The sequence below is a fragment of the Aedes albopictus genome, unplaced genomic scaffold, assembly GCF_035046485.1.
Source record: "Aedes albopictus strain Foshan unplaced genomic scaffold, AalbF5 HiC_scaffold_36, whole genome shotgun sequence".
NCBI classification, from domain to species: Eukaryota; Metazoa; Arthropoda; class Insecta; order Diptera; family Culicidae; genus Aedes; species Aedes albopictus.
The window spans coordinates 35,592-60,801 of record NW_026917155.1 but is presented as its reverse complement, the minus strand read 5'-3'; the positions used below and the strand labels follow the sequence as shown (position 1 = coordinate 60,801).

Genomic DNA, 25,210 nt, shown 5'->3' with positions numbered 1-25,210 from the left:
TAGATATGACGAAATGAATTTTTCAGCTCTGGTCATTAGTAATGAAATTCCTCTAGAAACTTTCGAGAGTTTTCAGTTTATTTTATGTTTTTTTTTGTAGGGGTTTCTCCAGAATCCGTCATGAATCACAGTTCAAAGAAATTGACTCTCTCGCAACTGCGCTGAGTGAAGTACACTCAGCAACTGGATATCACGATCTCGTAAAGGTCACGGTAACCGTTAGATCTGGTGATGATCATTTCCAGCACTGATACAAAACATATTGTTGGCCGTTTCTGCCACATTCATCATATTCTGTAATTGCTTTTGAATTCTTGCATCACTTATACTCAGTGCTGTTAAATGTCACGAATTTCATGTGACTGACAACGGAATATTGCTGATGTATTCTTCTTCTTCTTTCGTCCCCACTGGGACTTGGCCTGCCTCGCTTCAACTTAGTGTTCTTTGAGCACTTCCACAGTTATTAATTGAAGGGCTTTCTTTGCCTGCCATTGCATGAATTTGTATATGGTGAGGCAAGTACAATAATACACTATGCCCAGGGAGTCGAGAAATTTTCCCGACCGGAACGGGAATCGAACCCGCCGTCTCGGATGTCATGCTACACAATTTCATAGGCAAACTTTCACTTGTTTCACCATTTAAGATTTGTGCCATATACGATCAAGGGTGCAATCCGCATTGTGCCTTTTTGGGATATTTGACATTTTACCAGACGATTCTGGGAAGTTCACGCATTACGCCCAGAGCATTTTGTCCTCTTGACTTCCACAAATAGGAAAATGCTTCAGAGTGTAATGTTAAATGGATACATTTCCTTGAATTGTTTAACTTTACTGCTGGGAAGTGTACCCCAATGATACGTGGAAAACAACGCTTGAACCTTAATACCATTCCAACCGGATTGATCTTCCCGGAACTGTCGGAAAATTGGGGTTCAACGGCGGTTGTTAATGTCACGTTCCGCGTGAGCACGCTCTCAAAGTGTGAGATATTACGGAAGAGGACAAAGAAGATGCGCCCGATAACGATGTACAAGAATAAATTATCCGCGAGTTTCCCAACGCGTACAGTAGGGGAGAATGAAACAAGAAACGAGAAAAGCCTGGCGAAAAAAAGGAAAACGAATTTCGAAATTGGAGCAAACTCAATTACGGGCCGGGATCGGTGAGCAGTTGGGAACTGGGACATCCGGAAAAGTTGGACGACGACGAGTCGTCGACGACAAGACTTTTAATGAGCGTTTTGCGTGTTTTTTTTTCTTTGGAATTGTTGGAACGTTTCCCAGTGAAATGCTGTTTCTAATATCCTGAAAATTAAAGTCGTTATTCATACACATTTCAAAAGCTTTGAACAAGCGGAAAATACAACAACAAGAATTGCTCCTTGAAGTATTTTTAGGCAAAGTATGTTCAATTGGAAAATTGAGAGATAAATTTGTGAAAAAAGTACCACTTGTTTTGGTGGGATTCGAACCCACGACTCCGTTCGCTAGTCCGGCGCTTTAACCAACTAAGCCACAGAACACGTTACGATTCTGCGGAATAGAAAGGAAGGAGAAGGCGAGATGGTCTTTATTATAGAGATTTTCAGTCATAAACTAATTAATTCTGATTAGCAATACAAAGTGTTGAATGTTTCGGCGAATTGTTGAGAGATTTTTCAATTTGTTATTCAGGGAGCTTCAATTAGTGTTTGATTAATTTCTACCAACATATGTGATCAAATGACCTTTTTGACAAAATTGATTAGTCCTCATCGCAACGAAACTAGAAAAACTTCATCCAAGCGGAACGTTTTGGATCGACCAAGCAAGCTACCTGTCAATCTCCTGAGCTTAGCTTTTTCGGAAAGATATTAAATCAGAGTTGTAGGTATGCGTTGTACACGTGGCGACGTCGTCGCTAATTGACAGTCATTACGTTTTCGCTATCATCGCCGTCGTTTCGCGTATCACTGTCATTGTCCTCTTTGTTGGTGGCGCCTGTCTGTGGATCCTTTAAATCATGAGGCAATTGATTTATTTTGAGAGAGTCTTCTTTTAAAGACGAGCATAAAACTATAGATTTTAATCATGACGACGGTCTTTCAGTCGTGGAACTTTGAGAGTAATTTATTTGCGTCAATAGATACTTATTTTGTTTTTTTTTTTGAAAAGATAAATACTATGTACTAAATGTACTAATTAAAATTCGATCTGCATCCTTCCAAACACTGTCAACTCGGTATGCCTGATCTCTGTGGAACGGCAACTTCTCTCACCTAGGGAAATTCGATTTATCCACGGACAAATAAATGCATGACAGTTGTATTGAATTCCCAGTCTTACTGAACGCGAAGCTCTTTCTCGAAAGAAATTGTTTCTTGTTTTTTTTTTTTTGAAATCGAAGTGTTCTAAATGTACTAAACATTACTTTCAAAAGTTGTAAACTTCAACGAAGAAAGAAGTGGCTGCAGGTTCGAAAAGTTTTCCAATTATCGTTTTGCCACTCGGGCGCGACTTCAGACGAAATTGTGAGTCTGGTTTGAGCTCTGCTGGTATGAAAGTAACAATAACTGGAAATTACCGGCGAATGCTTGTGACTTGAATTGTTTGTTGGAAACACTTATCGGAACGGATTTCGGCTTATTTTTTCTGAAGTAGGATAGTAGGGTTTACTGACGCTGATGTTCAATTCAAATGCTCGTTGTTTGATTAGTTTGAGATTGATGTTCTCGATTTGATGAGCACAATTTGTTGACATCAGAAACTAGTAGTGGCCGTCGTGGCAATTGATAGGGTTTTTGGCCCCATTCCCGGCACCACAGGTAAACAAAACTGTGCATTACCTAAATTCACAACGAAACGACCGCTTTCATCCACTTTTTTCATCTGAATCAGATACCTTATTGCGTGAACTTGTTGTTCATAGTGATTGTTGTGAAGATTTTCTGCCGTAAAGTTGATTTTGAACGAGTTTACTGCACCTAGCCCAGCGCCAATTCTCGGCACCAGTGCCGAACTTCCAGCAAAATCAAATGGGAAATCACTTCGGCACCCATCTTTGTGCTGACGAACTGCACTCGCCTGCGTGTGATAATTGTTTTGAGCGGGTCTGTGTCATTTGGCACAAAGTCATTTGGCATAAGGCCGTTTGGCATAAGGTCACTTGGCATAAATACATTTGGCATAACGGTCATTTGGCATAACGGTCATTTGGCATAATAAAGAAGGGTGCATTTCGATTATGCCAAATGACCATTATGCCAAATGTCTTTATGCCAAGTGACCTTATGCCAAACGACCTTATGCCAAATGACTTTATACCAAATGTCCCGCTCCCGTTTTGAGCACTTGTACGGCTTCAGAGTGAAAGTGTAGCTAATTGACTGTGAATTCCGAAATTTTGATTTGTTTTTCTGTGATGTGCCGGGAATTGACGCGGGTGCCCAAGTAGTTCAAAATCCTTGTATGCAACGAGCTCACCTATTTGAAATTCGTCATCATAAATCAAAATCAGAGCTAGGATTCAAATGGTATCGAAGCACGCACCTATCAAATGCCAATCGTTTCAACCGCAAAAGCTCCAAGTGGAAATTATTAATTGTTTTGGTCGTAAAGTGCCACTCGTAACATATGGCCAACAAATATTATTGCCCCCCATGCGTTAGGGGCGAGCAATAAAATTTATGAGAACTTGCAATAAAAATGTCATCGCGGTTATTCGTGACTTTCCTGGTAACCACGTTGGTTGCCGTTCTCCAATGCCTCATCGCTAGGCTGTTAGCCTGTCAGCTAATCCTACCGACGATATGACACAACACATCGCACGATGCGATGGGTGTTGTTATAAAAGGGATGCTTCTCGCTTCCGAAATTCATCTCGCCGCAAGTGTTTGAATCATCAGATTCGGGATAACACCGCATAGTGTGTCTTTGATCTCTCCCGATACGATAGCTACATATATCTACGCTCTGAGTCCTAACAACACAATTTACAACACTTTCTTTCCGCAAAATACACAATGGCGCAGTGTAGAAGGACATCCGAAACCAAAGGATTCTTTCTGTTTGTACATGACCCCGCCTTGACAATATTAACACGTTGGCTTTGTGGTCGGTTGTCGATGGACGGATTACACGAGCCCGGGTTAAGACGTGGAGCAAGGATGGGGGTCGGATAAAAGCATTCCAGTCTCGTCCTTTTCGAGAGCTCGGCTCGGTTTTTTACGGTTCGGTCCATAATAAACAACGAACCTTTTACGTGACTGCATGAGTTATGAGCATGAATGGCAGAAATGGCTGCCTTTCTGCTTTTAGCTTTTCATAAATTACAACTTTCAGCGACGATGACGCTGCTGCTGCTGTTGGCGGCTGGTGTCATTCGAATGAAAGCCTAGGAGTCTTCTAGCCTAGCATTTACATTTTGATCACACCTCAATAGATTTCTTTGCTTTTATGGTTTCTGACAAGTTCTTGTTCGATGAAGCGAAGGTTCGCGCTATGATTATCCCTTTCAAGGACAAGAACGCGACCTGCTGTTGAAGGAGGTATCTCGATGTTACATCGATTTCAGCGCGAACAAACGACGACACGCTAGATTTCCATAAAAAGAAAACTACCGAATTCAATAGCCACCCACGACCGAAAGTAGTTGAATGGAATAAACCACAAATGGATATTCCAAAAATAAGTTTCGTTGAGCTTATCGTAGACACAAAGTTCATTTCTGTCGAGAGGCAACGCTCTATACGTTCAATGAAGTCGAAAAACGTCGTTCGTTTTTGATAATTAATGCAATTTGATCCTAGCGAGACACCCCTTCTCAGGATTAGCGCGGAATGGTTCTTTTGGCTTTCCCAAGATATCCTCCGAACAACTGATTAAAATCTTTGCTTTGTTCATTTAGATCCCATCGAAGAGTCAACCCGATGGACTGGGAAGGAAACCACCGCCGACGAAAGTTATCGTTAATTTGTGTAAACTTCCGACGCTGCTAAATATCCAACTCAACGACTCCACGACGACGACAACGACCAAAAGACAAAGTTTCCACCAATCAGCACATTGTGGTGCGGGTCCCCGTGCTGCTGCGTGGCAATGGTCCGCATCGATTCCCAACCCCCCCAGCTACCACCAACAAACTCAATTAGACGATCCGGAGTTAATTGACTATCCCGGTCTCATCCCGTTCGTTCGCTTCCGGGACATTGTTCCCGTCTGATGACTTCCGAAAGCAGCCGAAGAGGAAGCTTTTTCCGGAACCTATGGTGATTGAAAACTTCGGTATCCAACAAAGAAAGCTCCCTGCGATCCGATCCGGCGCAAAATCAGCACAGAAGCCGAACCAGCCGCACCATCAATTTGCGAATACCTACGGTGTCGGTCGGTTGGGCTGCCCCCCTCTAGCATACTGAAATCGAAAGGGCAGAAATATTGATCCACCACCCACCACCACTACGGAAAAAACACCAATCGGGGTTTGTTGATTGGAATCCAACCAACATTCCAGCGCAGAGCAAAGGATGTTCAACAATCGGTTGTTACACACCCTCCACCGCTCGTCCGTGTGGAAGGAGGAAAAGGGATCCCCGTTTCCAATCCCAAGCCGCGCAGTTAGATATGTGCCAACAAAGGTGTTTGTGGCGTATGAAATATTGAGCAGCAGGTTAAAGCCGTGAACTAGGACAACGGCGGCGTCCTCCATGCGACCACCGACGGCGACGGCGGCGGTGGTGTTCCCGTTTCTTTCTACACGGGCAAAAGGTGCTCCATATATTGCCACACCACACCCGATTTCCCGGGGTTGGATTTTGTGTTGGAATCAAGACCTGGCGGTGTGGAAAACGACGGGAGGACACCTGGGACATGAAATATACAGGAGGCATATTTTAGAACAGGGGTTTTCAAATCGTGCACCGCGGTGCACTTGGTGCACCACAAAGCCTTGACAAGTGCACCGCGTCACAGAAAAAATCTGCCTACACGTTCCATGCTTTGTGAGAAAATGAGTATAAATAGGTGATGACTATCGTAGTAAAGTCAGTAGATCCAAGGATTCGCAAATGATGATGAGGAGAAATCTAACAAAATCTTCGTTGAAATATATGAACGATTTTCGAAGAAGGCTGTCATGGCTGTCAATTCCTCTTGAAGATTTCAAAAGCAATTTAGCTCGTATGTATAAAAAGGGAGATATCAATACTCTCACGAGTTTTTTATCAATCTTACTTAAACATTTATTTCTGTTGTCAGAAATATTTTCTTAAGATTTCTTAATAAGGAAACCCGAAAGGAATTTACCAAAGATACTTTGTTAAACACATCTACATGAAACTTACTTCAGGGGTAAACGCAGAACTTCGCCGAGGTTCTTGTGAGGATTCCTCCTAAATTTATAATTACCTTGGCAGATGTTTTACAGTAAATCTACTCAACAGCATCATGGCCGAAAATTTCCAAAAATATCCCCTGCTGAAAAAATCCATGTTTCATCCGCAGTAACTTCCAACAAGAAATGCAAGCTATTGTCATAATGCACTAAGCAAGCCTCAGTGTATGCACCAAAGAAGTCACTGTAAATAGAAGGTGCACCGCGAAGGATTTCTTTCCCAAAAAGTGCACCGCGAGCCAAAAAGTCTGAAAACCCCTGTTTTAGAAATAAAATATTCAATAGTTTCGTCGTCATTGTTTTTTATGTTGGAAGCAACGTGAAAGCGGGGAAGCAATGTCAGTCGGTTGGATGGAAATCAGGACCAGGTTGGGGTTTGGCATCAAAGAGCGGGCGGACGAATTGTTTATGAATACTTGATTATTGATTGTTCGAGGGGGAGGAACGCCGTTAGCAAAATGTGGTAGTTTTTGCTTTTCTTGTGTGCGTCGGAGAACAGTTTTAATTTCTTCTGTTGTGCCAAACCCGAGTAATTCGCTCTTCCTGGTAATACGGTCTGTGACTCAACAGTCAGTCCTAATTGACGAATTTCGTTCCTATAACTTTTGTGGAAATGTAGAGGTCAATGCGGTCTTGGGAAAGGTGGTTTTCTAACTCTCTGATTCACTATTCTGTGTGAATCAGGGCTGGAAAATGTCATGAAAATGTTATTCTGGTAGGGGTTTATCGACGAGATCATTATATTTCCGTAACTAAACAAAACTCAAAACTCTTTCAGGAAGCATGTGGAACTGAGAAATATCACGACCACTGTCACGAACTATCATCGTACTAGTCACATCAACGCCTGATCAAAATCAAACTTGTATGTATGTACATCCTATTTGCACTTTCTGATTCGCTCTCTCTACAGTCGCTTACACCAGAAAAGACTGAACCTCACACACGTCATCTCGTTTTGTGACCATCACCATTGACATGGATATGATTGTCATGACTCTCTAGCGATTATCTCGTGATGGTCGCGACAATTCGCAGCACTGCATGACATTTTTTCATGAAATTTGGTGACATTTTCTATTGGGCACAGTCAATAAACTACGTAGATTCGTCTTTGGTCATTCCAGACCCTCACTCGTATACTGGTGGACTTCTGTTCATATTAAATTTTGTTTTCTGCTTAGTTCAAGATTCATACTTTCGAGATTCATACTTTGTTGCACAAGTGTCAACTTGAAGCCTTAAAAGCAGTATCATCCCCATTAGGTGAATCACTCTGAACCTATTTCGGAAAAAGAGGGCTGGTGGAACAATCTGGGGCACAATCACAGGCGCGGGAGTGTTGTTTGATAAAGTTCTCTTTGTTTGGTGGCATATTTTTTGGTGTTGTTTCGCCCCCATGGTGGCTGTTGTATGTATTCTACAGGTGTATTTCCGAGTACCGACCTACATACTTACCTACCTACCTAATAGATTGTCGAACGTGTTGGAGATTTATTTTTATGGCTATCACGAGCTAGCTTGATAGGGGAGAAAAACGATTGGGTTCACCCTATATAGATGACGATGGAAATGCGCAGTTTTGGTGGATGATTATAAATAAAGTTATTGTTGACTCTTGGTATTTTTGGGCTTATTAATGAAGTTGTGAATGCTTCTCCTTTATGCCATTTCTATTCAAAATTGATGCATGCACGTCCATGGAATGGAAAGCATGAAAGCTTTCAGCTCATAACCGAGATTTCCATGAATTGTTATGAATTAACAGAATAGAGCTACCAGAAAAAACTTAAATATGTTGTAGAATGTTCACTTTATCCATGCTGATTTTTGTAGTATTCGAAATCAGTATTTTCAGGTAGTATCCAACTGTAGTTCCGATTTTTCTACATTTTGCTTAACTTTGCTAGAATGTAGTAAAAAGTCGTGGAGAGGTTTCTTACTAAACTTAGTTAGGATTTGTCCAGGAATGCAATTGGTGTGTCCCACGTTTCATTGCGTTCACCGGATACGTACATTTCTTCAGATTACGGGCAAGTTCCGGAATTCTTCAACTTAAGGGAACAATTTCACGAACTAGCAGCTCATAGTGAAGTTGCACCTGGAAGCTGCGGAAGTAGCGGAAGCACCTGAAGAGGATTTACCTGCCGTCGCATAGGAGCAGAGGAAGTTTCTCAAAGTGGATCGGAGGGCGAAGTTCCTACTAGTCAGCTTCATCTCAGATGAGTGTCTAGAACTAGGCTCAGGAACTAGGTAGTTCGGGAGAAACTGACAGCCAAAGTGATGTGGAAGGCACTGGAGCTGAAGAACCCCTTGGTCACCATGAAACCTGTGGCAAGCCAGATAGTGACAAGGCTCTGAATGTGGGAAGAATCTAGGAGGCGGAGTCTTTTCCTGGAGCTCAGTGAAGTGGTTCGACAAAGGAAAACGGCAGGCGCTCCGCTACAGGAGAATAGTCTGGTAGCGCAATTATTCCTCACCTTCTCGTACAATTTTGGCCGTTTCGATCCTCTCGTTCAGGGATGGCAATGAGGCATGTTTCTGTTTACCGTCCATCGATACTGGCAGTAAAGTTAAAACAAAACAGCGGCAGCACTAATTCTTGTGTAATGAGAACACGAAACATAACCTCCAAAATGCTTGACATTTCTCAGGTCACTTGACAGATTACGCTCAAGCAAGATAAAGGCATATCTTCTACTTTACCGACCTTGTTGTCGTCCTCTTTTTGCTCATGTTACATTTGTGAAGTGACCAGAGAACTGTCAAACATTTTTGAGGTTAGATTTTGTGGTGTAATAAAGACTTCGCTTTGTAATGCATGTAAACAAGTTTAGCTAAACGCGGTTTAAAACGCAGAAAATTGTGAAATAGTACCACAGACAAACAGACACATTACTTAGAAGAAAATTGCTTCAAAAACATCGTTTGGCATCTCACTTGCACCCTCTATAATGCTCAATCCGAAGCATTCATTTGCAGGTGTTGTTTCCCTCGGCTCGATGTAACAATTTTGCAGGTGACGACTCCCCCGTGCCGTCATCCATTCATAAAACATGAATGGAAGGTTCATGATTGAGTCATTTTATGTAAACATTGATCGGCGTCGCGTTCATTTCTCTCCGAAATTGAGAGGTGACGGTGGCACAGCAGCGCCACTATGACACTTGCGAGCACAGTCCGAACCACACTATATTTTCAAAATGACCGTTAAATCGTGCGATGATTTCGATTTGAGTAGTATGACTGTCTGTGGTATTACTGAGAGTGAGAAACGATGGTTCATCAGCACCCTAAAACGAAAGTACACAGCGAATGTGTAACTTGCGAAAAGACAAAGGATTTTTCACTCATATTAGCGTACGACTGGATCAGCACAAAAAATGTGCTGATCCGGTGTTACACAAATTTGCGTGAAATTTCACACAAGTTTGCATGAAATCTTTTGTCTTTTCGATCACTGCGTGAAAGTTACTCCTTGCTCTGTGTACATCGATCTTTCCGTGAGCGTGGTGGCTCTATGAATTTTGCTCTTCGCCGACGATTACAGCAATGAATATATTTGGGTTTCATCCCATTATTACGTTATTATTATGTTTTGAGCAACAAATAAATCCACTGCATAATTTCCGCATCTTCACACTCGCCGCAGTAAGTGAGCATGAATGATCACCAGTCAGTTTGCTTCACAAGCCAAGCGACCGCTAAGGAACAGCTGTCGCAATTTGTTCGGTTTTCTTCGCTCCCTCTGCGTGTTCCTTCGTAGTTGTTGGTGGCGCTGATAACTGGTCTTATTTTCTTCATATTCACTCAGATTCAAGTACTGCACGCGGGACAACATGAACGAGAACGAAGAAGAGCTCACTCTTGAGAAGGTTAACACACAGGTTTCTGACTAAAGGGATGAAGCGATCTAATCGTCGGGAAGATTCTTTAGAAGAGAAGAGAGCAGACTTCGTCGTAGGAAGGTACAAGAATATCCTCAAGTTTACAGAAAAGTGCCATCATTTTGGATAAGTTGAACACATGCTAAAAGAATGCTGGAATCGAAACAATCAAGGTAAAACTAACGGCGCAGGAAACCAAGAAAGTAGCGTTTATGGTGATGAGACCAGAACCTATGAAGAAATCTTACAAAAATGTGGTCTGTAAGGGTATACAGAGCGAATATCATCTTCAAGGGCTGAGGAAGCTGGAAATACAGTTTTAATGTGGACGTAGCTTAACATCAATCAACCATGGAGGAATCTGTTGAAGTACGAAATGATTACTGGAATTGCAGGCGAAGCAAATCCTGCCCAGCACATCCCTCTGATTGGTCCAATTCGTCACGAACAACCTTCATCTAGGTGCAGTTCTGTGAAAGTATGAACTGTTTGTATGGGTAACGCAGACGAGGACAATGATGACAACATTGAGCGAGTTGTTGATGACGGAGACGAACACTAAGTGAAATGACAGATCCAGAAGACTGCATAGAGTCAGCCACGAGGCACAGTGAACGCGTGCGCAGATTTCCAGTTAGTTTTCTATGCTGCTGGAATCGGTGACCGTGACGACCGAGTGCTTTGGTATATGATGCTGCTAACGATGAATTGAAATTACAGAAAGACATCCAGTATTACCAAGTCAAGCACAGGCTCAGGCTTGTAGTAGAAGACTAACTTCCTAAAAACAGACACAATTCCCAAGAGAATTGCGATCCAAAGACGAACCCAATGACAGTGCGAACGACTTCAGCTGTTGGCGTTCAAATGGCATGGATCGGAAAGATATGCGGAGCTTTTGTGCAGATGTCAACAGCACGTTGTACAAGACTGCGTCAGTTTGATGCCTTGTAAACTGAGCGGAGAAGAAATTAGGGTACAGACACAACAATGGTGACTTCCTGGATTAACATAGTTAAATAAGAAAAAGGACGAGATCCCGGTCAGACTACTCAAAGTCTGACGCAGAAGTGAGTGCTCCGGCGAGACCAAGTTCACCTCAACTATCGATCAAAACAGCCAAATCAACTGCCACGAACTGTTCGGGAAAATCGATCATCACTGACTGACCCGCTGGCCGGGTGTCAATCGTCTTCTACTCAGCCATTTGGAAGGTGCAAGTTCCGCATCACTCACGTCACTTTCTGCAGAACTCGCCGCGCCGTGTCGATTGAAATGTGTCAAATGATATAACCACACATCGGCGCGCTACGCATGGACACACACGGTTCCGCATGTGCTGCTCTGGGTTGGATTGTTTATCTGTTGTGATGTTGTGAGACTCAATCAGTGCAATCCGATAGTGGTAAGGAGTTTGAAGAGGTTGTTCTATTATTTCACAAGCTTATGAAATTGCAGGTAACTTAGTCAAATTTTCCAACTTTCTCTAGAGAACTTGAAAACTTCTAGTAGAGTGATAAAAGTGTTGAAGCTCAAGCGCACACGGCAGCTTTGCAGAGCCGCTATTCTGGATAATGTTTCCAAAACTGTAGTAATATGTTTCGCTTTTTCAGGGATAATTTCAACTCTTCAATACGAGCCAAGTCGTCTTTGAGTGAAGAATGGTGAAATACTGTTCTACACAGGACTTGATGAATCTAATCTCGATAAGATTATTATAATCGTCAACTTCTATCTGGCAATCATCAGGCATGTCCGGTAGTTCCTAATTTGGATCTCACTCAACTAGTTGAAAACAAAGCTGGCATGTAATATCGTAGAATGCATCAATTCGCCATAAACCACCTAATCAGAAAATCTCATCCGACCAAGTCACTCAGATGTGCCAGCCACTAGTTCTTCCTCCGAAGCGTTCATATCGATTGGAAAAAAAATATCAACCCCGGTGGCGCCATGGCCGCCGGCCCAAGATAATGTCGTTCATGTCTTCCGTTCGACAGTGCGCCCCGTCGCAGCTCTCGATATCGTTGCTGACCGGAACCCGCGGGGGGCTGGGTCTGGGAACCAGAGGAACAGTCATGAAAATTGATGAAATTCATTTGATTATATCTACCAGCCAGCAGAAAAATTGCAAACTTGTGACCAAGGTTGCGACCATTCATTTGCAAAGATTTACATTCATTTGCTATTATCTCAGTTCAGAAGCATGCTATCGAAAAACAATGTATGGATGAATTTAACCTTGTAGTTTTATCTGAAAGTTTGCCGAATACCATTGGGGTCGCACACCCATACCAAAGTCGTGAGTGAGCTGTGAAGGCAACTCTTCACGCGATGAATATAAATTTCATTCACGCTGTGGAAAGTTGCCTTCACAACTCGATCACGACTTTGGTATACGTTTGCGACCCCAATGTTATTCGGCAAACTTTCAGATAAAACTACAAGGTTAAATTCATCCATGCATTGTTTTTCGATAGCATGCTTCTGAACTGAGATAATAGCAAATGAATGTAAATCTTTGCAAATGAATGGTTGCAACCTTGCTTGTGACGACAACGACGACAGTTTGTCGGTTCGGCCGATGAAGGACATTTCGGAGGAAGCTCACAATTGCCAGCATTATAGAGATACATTAGTAGTTGCCGTTGAGCGGCGCGTGTATGAAGAAGAGCAACTTTGACATTTAGGCGCAGTGAGGTCGATAAATAGCATTTTTAGTGAGGGAATGAAACGAGGGCAACTACTACTAGGTACTGCTGAGCTGTCGTCATCATCTTCTTGACTGTGGAAATCGAGATCAAACCCCGGAGATAATTGTGATGGAATGCCGCTACTTCTCCGGCTGTTCCAACGATAAGAAAACTATAGAAAGTCTATTATCACGTTTCTGTTTAGCCTTCGATGATAGGCATACGAACGCGCGGCTGCCTGCGGGGCGGTGTGCTAATAGGCGTGGCGCGCAAAGTTTTCACGTTAAACGTGTGCACTTTGGGATTTGGGGGTGGATTTGACCTTTTTCTGGATTCGTTCGTCGATGGAGCGGGAGGTGAGAAAAAACCTTGGGAATTTCGAAGTAGTCGACGAAGGGGGGATGACGACGAGCTTTGCCGGTGCCTATCGGACGATAATGAATTCTTCGTCGATGCTGGCTATGCACGCGACTATTTAATTAAAAGTTTTGCCTGTCTGGTCTTGGTTGGCGTTGAATGCAGTTGCTTTGCTAACTCTGTGAAATAGATACTTGGCATGTCCAATGCTTTATTCCTAAGTTTTATTAGGTGAATGAAAAACACATAATAACCCATCATGTTCAGCGCCACCAACGAGGCCATCGAGGGAGTTGCACGATACTAAATCTTTGTTGATGAACAAGTTGGTTCCCAGAAGCAAACCGCACTGGGAACGATCAAAATTAACCGAAATGTAAGGTCGGACCCACAGACCAAGTGACGGGTGTTTGGCAGGGCTGGTAACGAGTTACTTTTCAGAGACTTCCCGACTAGATAAGCTGCTTGTTTGTAGTTGCCTCCGAAGTGCTACACGAGATATTTTGAAAATGTTCCCCCTTAAGAGCATCCGCAAACACTCAATATATTCAGAAGGTTTATACCTTTAACTAAAAAAATAGACAAAAGACATTCTTGGACGCTCATTTTGTGTTTAATCACGTCTACTTCTAGGTCGTTAGATATACAATTCCATGGAACTGTAAACTGATGTAGCAAGAACGCGTTTAGATCCGAAGTCCTGAAACCCAGCGAAGTGATCCAGAATATCCGAGTAATCTTTTCATAGTTTCAATCAGTAAAAAGTTTGAATGCTACCAGCCCTGATGATCGGACTTGCTTAGCCGCTTGTCCGACCGACCGGTAATTCCGCCGTTGATGTGAAGCAGAAAAGTCGTAAAACAATCTCGAATGGAAATTTTACGAGCCAAAAATTAATATGCGCCAGTACGTTTTTGTCACGTTCACCTCTCCCTCCCTCCCTGACATAGCCACAGCGGGCGTCCACTCCACGGCCTATCCCTTCCAATCCCGTCACAAGAACCTAATCGATTCGATTTCCTTTCATTTGCGCCGGCGAAGCCTACACACGCCACGCACATTAAATCCGTCGGAAAACTATTATAATGATCGCTATAAAATACCTACAACCTACTGACGAGAATTCTAACCCTTATTTCTCCCCAGGCAACGGCACGATCGATTTCCCCGAATTCCTGACCATGATGGCTCGCAAAATGAAGGACACCGACAGCGAAGAGGAAATCCGGGAGGCGTTCCGAGTCTTCGACAAGGACGGCAACGGCTTCATCTCGGCAGCTGAGCTGCGTCATGTCATGACCAATCTCGGCGAGAAGCTAACGGACGAGGAGGTGGATGAGATGATCCGCGAAGCCGACATAGATGGCGATGGCCAAGTTAATTATGAAGGTAAGTCTTTTCCCCATGTCATACATGTTAAGTCAGATCTCGCGCGGTCGGTGATGTTGATGTTGCAAATGGTTGTGGTGTGTCGCTGGCTGCTGCTGTGACGATGCCAGACAGCGAGTAGACAGTTTTTTTTCTCGCGGAAGAGCGCGAGACGCGCGAAAGCGAAGGTACAGAAGAAATCGTCAATTCATCTCGATCGAAGTTAATCGGGTCCTCGCGGAATATTTAAAGATTTCGGAAGTCGCCAATTCCAAAACCAAAACAGAATGCATCTCACTTGATGAGCCACTTGCCTCAGAGAGCAAAAATAAAAATAAGAACATGTCGTGGGAGGTTGCAGCAGCTTCTAAGCAGCACGGCAAATATGATTGATGAGTCAACTAAGAAGAAGGCGGCACGCTAAACGCTGAAACGCGCGCAACGTAATGGTTAAAAATATCGGACGTTTCCGTCACCATAGGGGTGGTGGACTGCAGCAGCAGCACCAACAACGTTCGCGTGCCTTAGAAGCGCAGTTTTTTTTTCCTGTGGTCCTCACACTCGGTCGTATTTCATTCTCAAGAAGAGTCATCAAAAATCACTCACAACAACAGGGTTTTTCGTCCGTTATATCTAGGTATAGGTAGTGCGGTGTTTGAATGGAAAGGAGAAGAGTCAGATGAGAAAAATGTCTGGTATTTTTGGTCGTTCGTTATTTTGAAACGAAAAATGCATTCAACATAGAAGGAATGGTACACCTATCTAGGTGCAAGAAGAAAACTGAGGAAAAAAGAGGCCGAAGAATGAAACGCCGGTTCCGGTGGCGCAGCTTTCGGTGCCTTTGCATTCAGTTTCGGATGTTTTGTCACCTTCACCTCGTGGTGGCCATGTGTGACACGACGGTGTAGATATGGTTAGACCGGTTTAAAATGAAAATTTCGTCAAAGAGACGAACCAGCCAAGGGCTGAAAGTCTCTCTAATAAAGACAAATCAATCAATCAATGAAAATTTCGTCTTGTGTGTGATGTTTTTTTTTTGCATTGGTAAATCGTTGACATGCACAAACATACTGTTCTTTCAAGGAGGTGAAAATAAAATACAAAAAGATCCTGGACCGACCAGGTATCGAACCTAGACACTTGTATCAGCATGGTATCTAGATATCAGAAAGCCTTCTCCAGAGGCACGTTACCTCAATAGCAAATCAGCTACGAGATCCCTGAAAAGTGGAGACTAGACTCCCTCTAGGGGGCATCCGCAAACAATCAATTACCTAATCGGTGCTTGACGTGATGTCGAGAACAGAGAGTTTGTTGAGCATTGGTGAATCCAATTGGTTATTATTGAAGATAATTCCGATAAGATTTCCAATATGGCACGTTGCCAAAAGCACCCGCTATATCTAAGAATACATAATAAGCAAGCAAGTGTTACTGGGTAACGTTAACAACTTCGCGTAAAAGATTATCAGTGAAATTCCAGATTAGTAGGCATGTTGGTTCACACAAGGAGGTGTGTTAGCTAAATGTACATCACAGATGTGATATCGACAACGTGTTCTAAGCATCTCGGAAGGCTTTGCCCAACCGCTTAACTAAAGGATTTGCACAAAAGTTTTTTTTTCAGCCAGATGCTCTAGCAGATTCATAGAACTTTCTTGTAGGCCTTGTAGCCGACCGGAAAGCCTGCGATCAAACTTAACGACTCCTCCTGTTTTAACTACTTCCCCTTGGTTTTCTGAGCTCGATCAAACCAGAGTTCCACTAAAGAGTTCCCCATATGATCTTCACAGTTCGAAGTAAACAAGCTTCTTCAAACTTTATCATTGCCACTCCCTTTGCTTCTTATCAATCCCTTTAAAGTGCTATACTAGGAACACCATGCTGGCGTGGTACACGTCTTGTTCATATTAACCCTACCATCTTCCTAGAGTTAACCCTCTCTTTCCCATGGTAGCACAGGTGATCCACTACTTTGCACTGTTCATTTAACTCTAAAACAAAAACGAGCAGAGAATTTTTGACCAAATCTGGCATAATAGTTCATTAAACATATACAAACATCTGACGAAAAAATGGGAATGATCTAACTTATCCTGTATTTGTATGAACAGTGCAAAGTAGTGGATTACCTGTGCTACCATGGGAAAGAGAGGGTTAACAAATCGGAATAGCGAATGTTTTGAACTAGTCTAATATGAGGGAAGCAAAAAACTTCCATTTGCACTTGTTCATCTGCGGTGGGCGCATAGGAATTACTCCTCACGCCCACTTCTTCGTCGCCCTCTCTGCATCTGCTGCAATCCCGAATGAACAGACCAAAAATGTAGAACTACGCCGTTGCGATATTGTCTAGCTAATGAGTGCAACATTCTGCCCATTTTCATTCATCCACCCTAATCTGCTGTGATGAATATCTGGATTCAAACTAGCACTACGTAGGCGTACTCTGGCTAGAAATACTTTCCGCAGTATGCTCCCGCATACTGCAACTACCTACAGAGTAAAGTTTCTCTCGACCTTGAAGGACTGTACTTCGAGTCAATCCTCCCGTTTTTTACTTGTGCCTCCCGTCCGCATGGAACGTGGAGGAGAATTAGCTACCTAATAGCCGGCCCTAAAGTTTACGTAACAGTCAGCAGCGCGCAAATGGCTTCTGGAGGCTCTAAAGTTTCAGTCTCGCTCTAGAGCGCGCGCACTTCCGGACTCGTCGACAACGACGACGACGACAACAACGGTTGCCTCCTTTTATGGTCCCCGTGAGCGTCATTCCGACGCTTCCAGCTTATGGCGAAACGACCTGGGAGCCTAATTTCGTTCCAAACTGCAGACTTGGCACTTTTTGCTCGGGTTATTTCTTCATTCGGTGCCGAGCGTGTGGAGGTGGTTGGTACTATTTTTGTTTATCCCTTCGCAGAGGGATGGAATGTGCAGCTGCGCGCCGCGATAAGGAGAGGGTCGCGGGAATGCTGAATCATCCATAAAGATAAAACTGCGACACTTGATGTCGCTCAGGGTCATACCCGCTGCTTCTCCGGTCGGCGGCGTTGTCGGTCATCGTACAGCAAGCAAACGAGGATCGAGCGACCGACCGACCTCGGGGAGCGAGCGGCTCTTATCTATTTGTGCTCTGTTTTGCTGCTGTTAGACGAGAAACGTGGAATAAAGCAGCAAAAAGTTATAGCAATCATAATTCCGCATGATGACGCTGCTGTCGCCAGAAGTTGCGGCGACGACGCTTTCCGAAGGGCGTACGGCCCTCTTGGGCGTAGTTTGTTCTACTCATCGAATCATAAAGTATGACACAGTCGCGATTCAGCAGTGTGACGTATGCAGATGATATGGTTACGTTTGGTTGATAAAAATTGTAATTCAAGAAAAAAATCTCAATTTTCGCTCAACATCAGTGTAGTTAGGATTTTTCGCTAGGGGGAGTAGAACCTAATCGAGTGCCATCCTTTAGATTTTATTTCGTAGTTGCTTCCTTGGTCGTCGAATGCCTACTGCTTTTGATTCGTATGCGGATGGTCCTGGGTTCAATCCCTGGTCTGACGTCATATTACGCATACAAATCAGAGTCTGGTGAACTGTGTCGCATACTCACACTTGTCCACCAAACGGCAACCCACTCACCAACGTGAACTTGTGCCATGCATTCTTTTCCCTAAATACTCCCGACATCCGCATGAACTTGCGCAGACGTTGTGGAATATACGATATGTCGTTGGCGAGCGATTGCATCATCTCCTGCTCCCCTGATGACCTGTAATCTGACGTACATGCCAAATGTCTCACAGTTGTGACCCTGTGCAAGCAGGGGCTACATCGAACATTCTGCTCAAAACACCGTATTTTTTCTTCCAAGTAGCGTTACCGGTACGCAGAGGGCGAGATTTCTATGTTACCTACATTTGTTGGTTGAAGAATCTGCGTGTATTGGAGTTTTGTAATTTAAACGAATTTTCAATAGAGCCCTTTCTATCTCCTATTCACACTCATGCATTTCACTTGCGCAAATCGATTTCGATTTTTTTCCTCTTTTTTCCGTTTCCTCCTCTGGTAGCAACTTTTTTTTTGCAGCGAGAGGGAGTCATTCGCTATGTCGTTGCTATACGTCGCTATGTTTGAAGAGCCTAATCCAATTAGGAAGCGAGATGTGAAATATCCGAAAGAGCCATTCATCCTGGTTTAGGCACGGCACCACGGGTTGGGGGCGTCTTCCCCACCCGATGCGATGGTGAATGTAACCGAATGACCAACTTTAAATGTAATAAAACCCCAGCAGTTGTGTTGGATGTAATGGGACCGGCTTTCCAGTTGGCAGTCCCAGTGAGTGAGGGCTCTTCTCCGCAAACGCAAGACTTCACTTTAGCTCGTATAGCGACTCCCTGTGTCAGGTTGGGAGAGTAGGGTGGATCAGCGTTTGATAGGAAATAAAATAATGGCAAAGGCTTCAACTTCATGAAGAATAAGGTTATCACATTGCATTTTTGCTCTTTGTAACGAAAATTCAATGAATACGATCCCTGAAATAGCTAAAAATCCAGCTAATCGTTCAGACGTTATTTTCTGAAGAAATGTTTCTGAGAATATGTAGCCAAATTAGCAAAGATTTTCGAACAAGTGTAAAAGTCTTATAAGAAATTTATCATCAGAATCAGAACTTAATTATTCAAACATGATTTTCAACGAAAGTTTTTGAGAATTTTCTTGAAGATATTTTTGCAGAATCATGGAGATATTTGCACCATCTCTGTAAGAATTCTAACGGACTCTGAAATGAAATTCTTCCAGTTTTTTCAGGCTGAGTTCTTAGAAGACTTATTGGCAAAAATTCAGCAATATTTAGAAAAAAAAAATTGACTGATTTTCAATAGTTATTATTATTACAAAACTTTAGCACTTCTTAGCAGAAAGACTGATTAAATTCACCTACCGCGATGAAACTTTGCGGATCTTACTACTCGGTTTTGCTTGTTTATCCTAATGAGTCTCCTCCGGATGTACTGTCAATTGTAATGATTCAGGTTCCGCCAAACTCTACTGCTGATTCCAGGAACCATCGCTTAGGCAGTCTTCCTTCTCGTTCGTCTATAGGGACTTAGAAAAAGATTTGAAGACAACTTCGGTCACCAAAAGGGCAACCGGAAATATGCGGACGTCCTACCGGTATCACATCTGATTCATCTCCTCCGATTGTGCGATATTTGCCAGAAAACCGTTCGCCAGAAAACCATTCGCCAGAATGACAAACGCCAGAAAAACATTTGCCAGAATGTACCATTTGCCAGAATACTATTTGCCCGAAAGTACCATTTGCCAGAATGTACCAATCCCCAGAATTTAATATTAAATATTAAATTCTGGGGATTGGTACATTCTGGCAAATGGGTACTTTCGGGCAAATAGAAATTTTCTCCATTGTCTAAGAATTAATTTCAGTCCATTAACATAAAAAATGTCGTCAGTTTCAATCTTTTACAATAATTTGATATGTTCACTGCTAGGATGATCTCTTGGTTTGTTTCGATAAAGGACGACTAGAGCTAGAACAACGAAAACAACTGGAAATGATTCACCGATAGTTATTAAGCAAAGAGAAAATCGATGAAGAGAAATCGATCATTACAGATACGCCTGTATAATACTAAGCGCGAGACTTCGATGTAACTAGGCTATGAGCCATTTTACGAGACGTTTTGGATCAGCTGATCACTCATTTCATGAATGAAAATTTGATAGGAGGTCGCGTCCAAGCCCGTGAGTGTGAATATCAATATCAACACTGTTGTCGTTCCGTAAAATAGACTATAAGTGCATAGGTCTACAAACAGTGAAAATACAGCTGACCGAAGTACATTAGGCCGATTGGTCAATGGAAAGAATGGTGATCACGAATCGCTATTCAGTGATTATGGAACAGGAATCGGGACGGTTTCTTAAATTTGTTCGGTTTTCCAATAACTAGCTGATACTTCTACAATATTAATATTTCCGTATTGTTTTACCGCAATCAACAATTAATGTCAAAATCTAGTCTTACTAACTAAGAAGAACAGCCTATGTTTAAAAGAAGGCAAAATTCACTAGTTGAACATCAACGGTTTCGAAGCAAAAAACTATTTTTCTACAACTAAACTATTCTCTCCCCAAGTAACCATGGCCTTTTTGCGTGCAGATATACGATGTATTTAGAGCAATCATTAATTTACAAGCAACTTCAAGGTTGATTTGAAGTGGATATGGTCAATTATAGAATCAAATTAATATTACACTGGTATAATCTTAGTTCAGTCGCATAATTGCCATTTCCACTTTAAATCACCCTTAAATGTTCATGTAAAGTAATGATTGTTCTAAATACACCGTATATCTGCATGCAATAAGGCTTCAGCACCGTGGTTACTTGGCTAGTATAAATAGTGAATTTTTCCTTCTTCTAAACACAGGCTGTTCTTTCTAGTTTCATTGTAAGACTAGTTTTTGGCATAAATTGTTGATTATGTTAGAACCATAAAGCAATATTGGTATTGCGGGACTAATAGTTTAATTATTGAAAAAAAATTAACAGATCTTAAACCCGTTTATTGTTCCTATATTTAAAAGAAGGAAAGATTCATGATGAAAATACAGTAGCTTCAACTTCAATAGTTATTTTAACAGTATAAAAGGAGAAAACGTAAAAAAAATATGGCCATTCGGCACTTTTTGACCAAATGACATTCAATCCAACGGCCTTCAGTCGAATGCCCTAACACCATTGATATTGAGATTCTACAACAGTAACCGAAGCGCCATTAGCCATAATACCAAAGCCCAAATATGTTAAGATCACATGTTACAATTACCGTGATAAGGGAATATATTGGTTAGAAATGGCGCAAATAAACTAAGAAATTCATCCAGAAAGAACAGCAGATGATTAAAAGAAGAAAAAAACTGCTGGAATTATTAGAATTAATTTCCTCAAGAATAAGCTTTTTATAGCATTTGATCAAGTGTTATTCGTCCTAATGGTAATGGCTTTCGGGCAGTGACAGTCAGGCTAATGGTATAGGCAAAACCGTCACTTGAGTTAAGTATTATTTCTGTGTATTTTACTCGTTGCTTCCAATAGGTTTTTGTTTATGGTATTCGGTTGATTTAAGTGTGTGATCAACAATTCCGGGTAATTTTGCTGTTTGGCACAAAACTTATGATTTAAAGAGATCATGTTATTGTTATTGTCAAAAATAAGCTTAAAAAATTACTTTCAATTGAAAGCAGGGAATCTTTGAAAAATATTAGTAAACCCAAAAATTTCATATCAGTAAAAGCTGGGAAGAACATCCTATGTGTTGAAGAAAGGAAAATCTTTAATGAGTTTTGATCAAATTCCGTCAAAATAATATTTGATCAATTGGATCCACATCATGATAAACTTGTCCACAAGACAAATTTGTGGAAATGTTCTGATTGAAAAAAATAAGCTGTTGTGTGCAATAAAATATTTGAATAACATCGATGATTTAATGTATTGTGAAGTTTGAAAGGTTTAAGTTCACATCATTTTTTTGTTTCACAGTGATTTGCCCTTCTTCAAACTATAGGCTTTTCTTTAAAAGTTACTCTAAAATCTTTTCTTGTTTGCTCTTACATCAGATCCGGTAATTTATTTAACTTTCGCATATAATAAATTTGTTCAATAAGAATTTTTTTAAATTATCATTAGATTGGGAACACTTCTGGATTGAGAACTATGGAAAATTTCTGGGAAATGGTACTTTCTGGGGAATGGTACATTCTGGCAAATGGTTTTCTGGGAAATGGTTCTTTCTGGCAAACGGTTTTCTGGGAAATGGTATTTTCTGGCAAATGTCTTTCTGGCCAATGGCATTCTGGCGAATGGTTTTCTGGCAAATATCGCACAATCATCTCCTCCGCCAAATTGTGCTACTTCGTTATTTCAACGAACAGCGTTGACTGGACAATGTGGTATAGCTGCTCCAGCTAACACTGAACAGCCTGCAACGACATGTTCGATCATTTCTCCTAGTACTAAGTTGCACTTCCTACGGCTGTCGTTCATGTTCTTTCGGTACAATAACCCTGTCCTTGATGGCTATCATGAAACCTTCTGCTTTCGAGAACCAACCAATCGGTCGACGCGTTGGAGTTCGAGTTCATGGGGGTCCATCTAATGCAACTGCTAAGATCATCTCTTCGACGGTCTTGATGTTGCAGTTTAGCTAGTAAACTTCCTGCGTTGTCGTTGTTGAGCTGATCACGATCTTCACAAGGTACATTTCGTAACGGTTCTGACTTTCTACGAAATATTCTCGCAGTTGCTGGATCTGGGAGATGCATAGTGGTTTGATATGTCGATGATTCTTCCTCTTATTGCGTGTGGCAGGATGAATCTCTCGATTGACGACTCTGGGAGGCATATTCGGTGGGCAGACAATTAAACGTTCCATAATAAATACAAAATTTCCCATAAATAATTCGAAAAGTCCCAGTGAAGAAACAGGGGTGTAAGCAGTAATAAATAACAAAAGTTCCATAAACAAATAGAAAAATGCATAAATAAATCAAAAGTTTCCATAAATAATTGGTTTTTGAGCAAGTAAAAACGTCAAAAATGCAATGAATAAATCAACTGTTGCAATAAAAAACGCCAATTTTCCCATCAAATAACTTCGAATTTTCCATAAATAAATTCGATTTTTCCATAATAAATTAGAAATTTCACAATAAAAAAATATCGAAAAAGCAATAAAAAATTCAAAACATGCAATAATAAATGACGAAATTACCCATGAAAAACAAATGCAGAAAAGTATGAGACAGTGAAATGCTGAATCGCACTTATATGTCTGAATCGACTGAAAAGCTTGCGTAACTATGATTGCAATTTACCGAGCAATTGCTTGCTGTCCGAACTCGCTATCGCTCGTCGGACCTAAAAAAAGGGATAACATCTATGTTTGCATTATACCGGGCAAATTCTTGAATCTGTGGTTTGCCTAGAACCGAATCGATGCAGTTGCGGTGCATCGGATATCGGAAACTTCGGCGGCCTTCTGCCGCCTCAGTTCCTCTATCCTCTATGCGGCTTCGCCGCATGGTCTATGTATTTTTTGGCTGAAAATGCATTTACGTTTATTGCTCGTTTTTTGACATTTATTGATAATTTATTTTTTTGTTATTGCACTTTTTGAATTATTTATTGCTTTTTCGATATTTTTTTATTGTGAATTTTCTAATTTGTTATGGAAAAATCGGATTTATTTATGGAAAATTCGAAGTTTTTTGGTGGGAAAATTGTCTTTTTTTATTGCAACAGTTGAATTATTCATTGCATTTTTTACGTTTTTAATTGCTCAAAAATCAATTATTTATGGAAACTTTTGATTTCTTTATGCACTTTTCTATTTGTTTATGGAAGTTTTGTTATTTATTACTGCTTACACCCCTGTTTCTTCACTGGGACTTTTGGAATTATTTATGACGAATGATCACTTTCTTATGAGTCGTTTATATTTTAGCCTATTCGGTGCTTGATAAACACCACTCGAACTGCTCGTTATAATACCTCGAGGTCAGCCTTGATCCGATTTCAGGTCAACTAGAGCACAGCAAAATCGCCTTCACCTTGCTGTCGACTTTAAAAAAAAACTCCTCAGAATACAGAACATCAGAACGAAGTCTTGATCGCTATGTGGCGAATACCTCTAAGTTGCAGTACGCCCAGGTACGAAATCGCCATCTAACTGACTGGCGAATAAACATAATAGGGGTACTCACTAAACAGATTAAATTGCTGCGTAAGCCATGATTTTCTGCTTATTTGAAATGTTTCATGATTTTGCGAATGAAATAATCAAAGATTGCCTTGGTGATCGCGACGTTTAATCAGTTTAATCAGTTTACGCTGTTAAGTGAATCCCCTTAATGTATTTGTCTTTCTAAACAACTTTACCGAAGACGACACTTTTCTATCTACTTCGGATCTCGAGATAGTGAAGTTTAGAACATTACTTGAGAACTAGCGCCACATAGTGGCAAACTCACCAACTAATTGGTGAATCAACAGAATGTTCTTGTCGTTCAGAACAACTTTGCCGAAGACGATACTTCTCTATCTGCTTTGCATCACGAGATAGAAAAGTCTAGAACATTACTTGAGAACTAGCACTACTTAGCGTTAAAATCCCCAACTAATGGCCGAATCAATAGAATGTTCTTGTCCTACTGAAGAACATTGCCGAAGATGACACTTCTTTATCCGCTTTGGATCACAAGATAGAAGGGCCTAAAATTCTACTTGATAACCTAGTGGTGAAATCACCAACTAGCAAATCAACAGAATGTTCTTGTCCTATTGAAGAACATATCCGAAGACGACACTTCTCTATCAGCTTTGGATCACGAGATAGCGAAGTTTAGAACTTTAACTGATACATTACGACGTTTACCGATGCCTTGAAGGAATACCCCCAGTTAATGAATTATTGTATGTAGATCGATCAGTATTGCCATCTCAGGTCAA

The 25,210-nt window shown here is 41.5% G+C and overlaps 1 protein-coding gene across 1 annotated transcript in view; it reads left to right on the top strand.

The window, feature by feature from the left end:
- The window catches only part of LOC109421919 (calmodulin), a 123,754-nt gene that overhangs the window by 63,724 nt on the left and 34,820 nt on the right, over nucleotides 1-25,210 (top strand). The window contains exon 3 of the mRNA XM_029865141.2: nucleotides 14,458-14,700. Within this exon, the coding sequence (XP_029721001.1) occupies nucleotides 14,458-14,700 (243 nt within the window). The remainder of the gene's footprint in view (nucleotides 1-14,457; nucleotides 14,701-25,210) is intronic.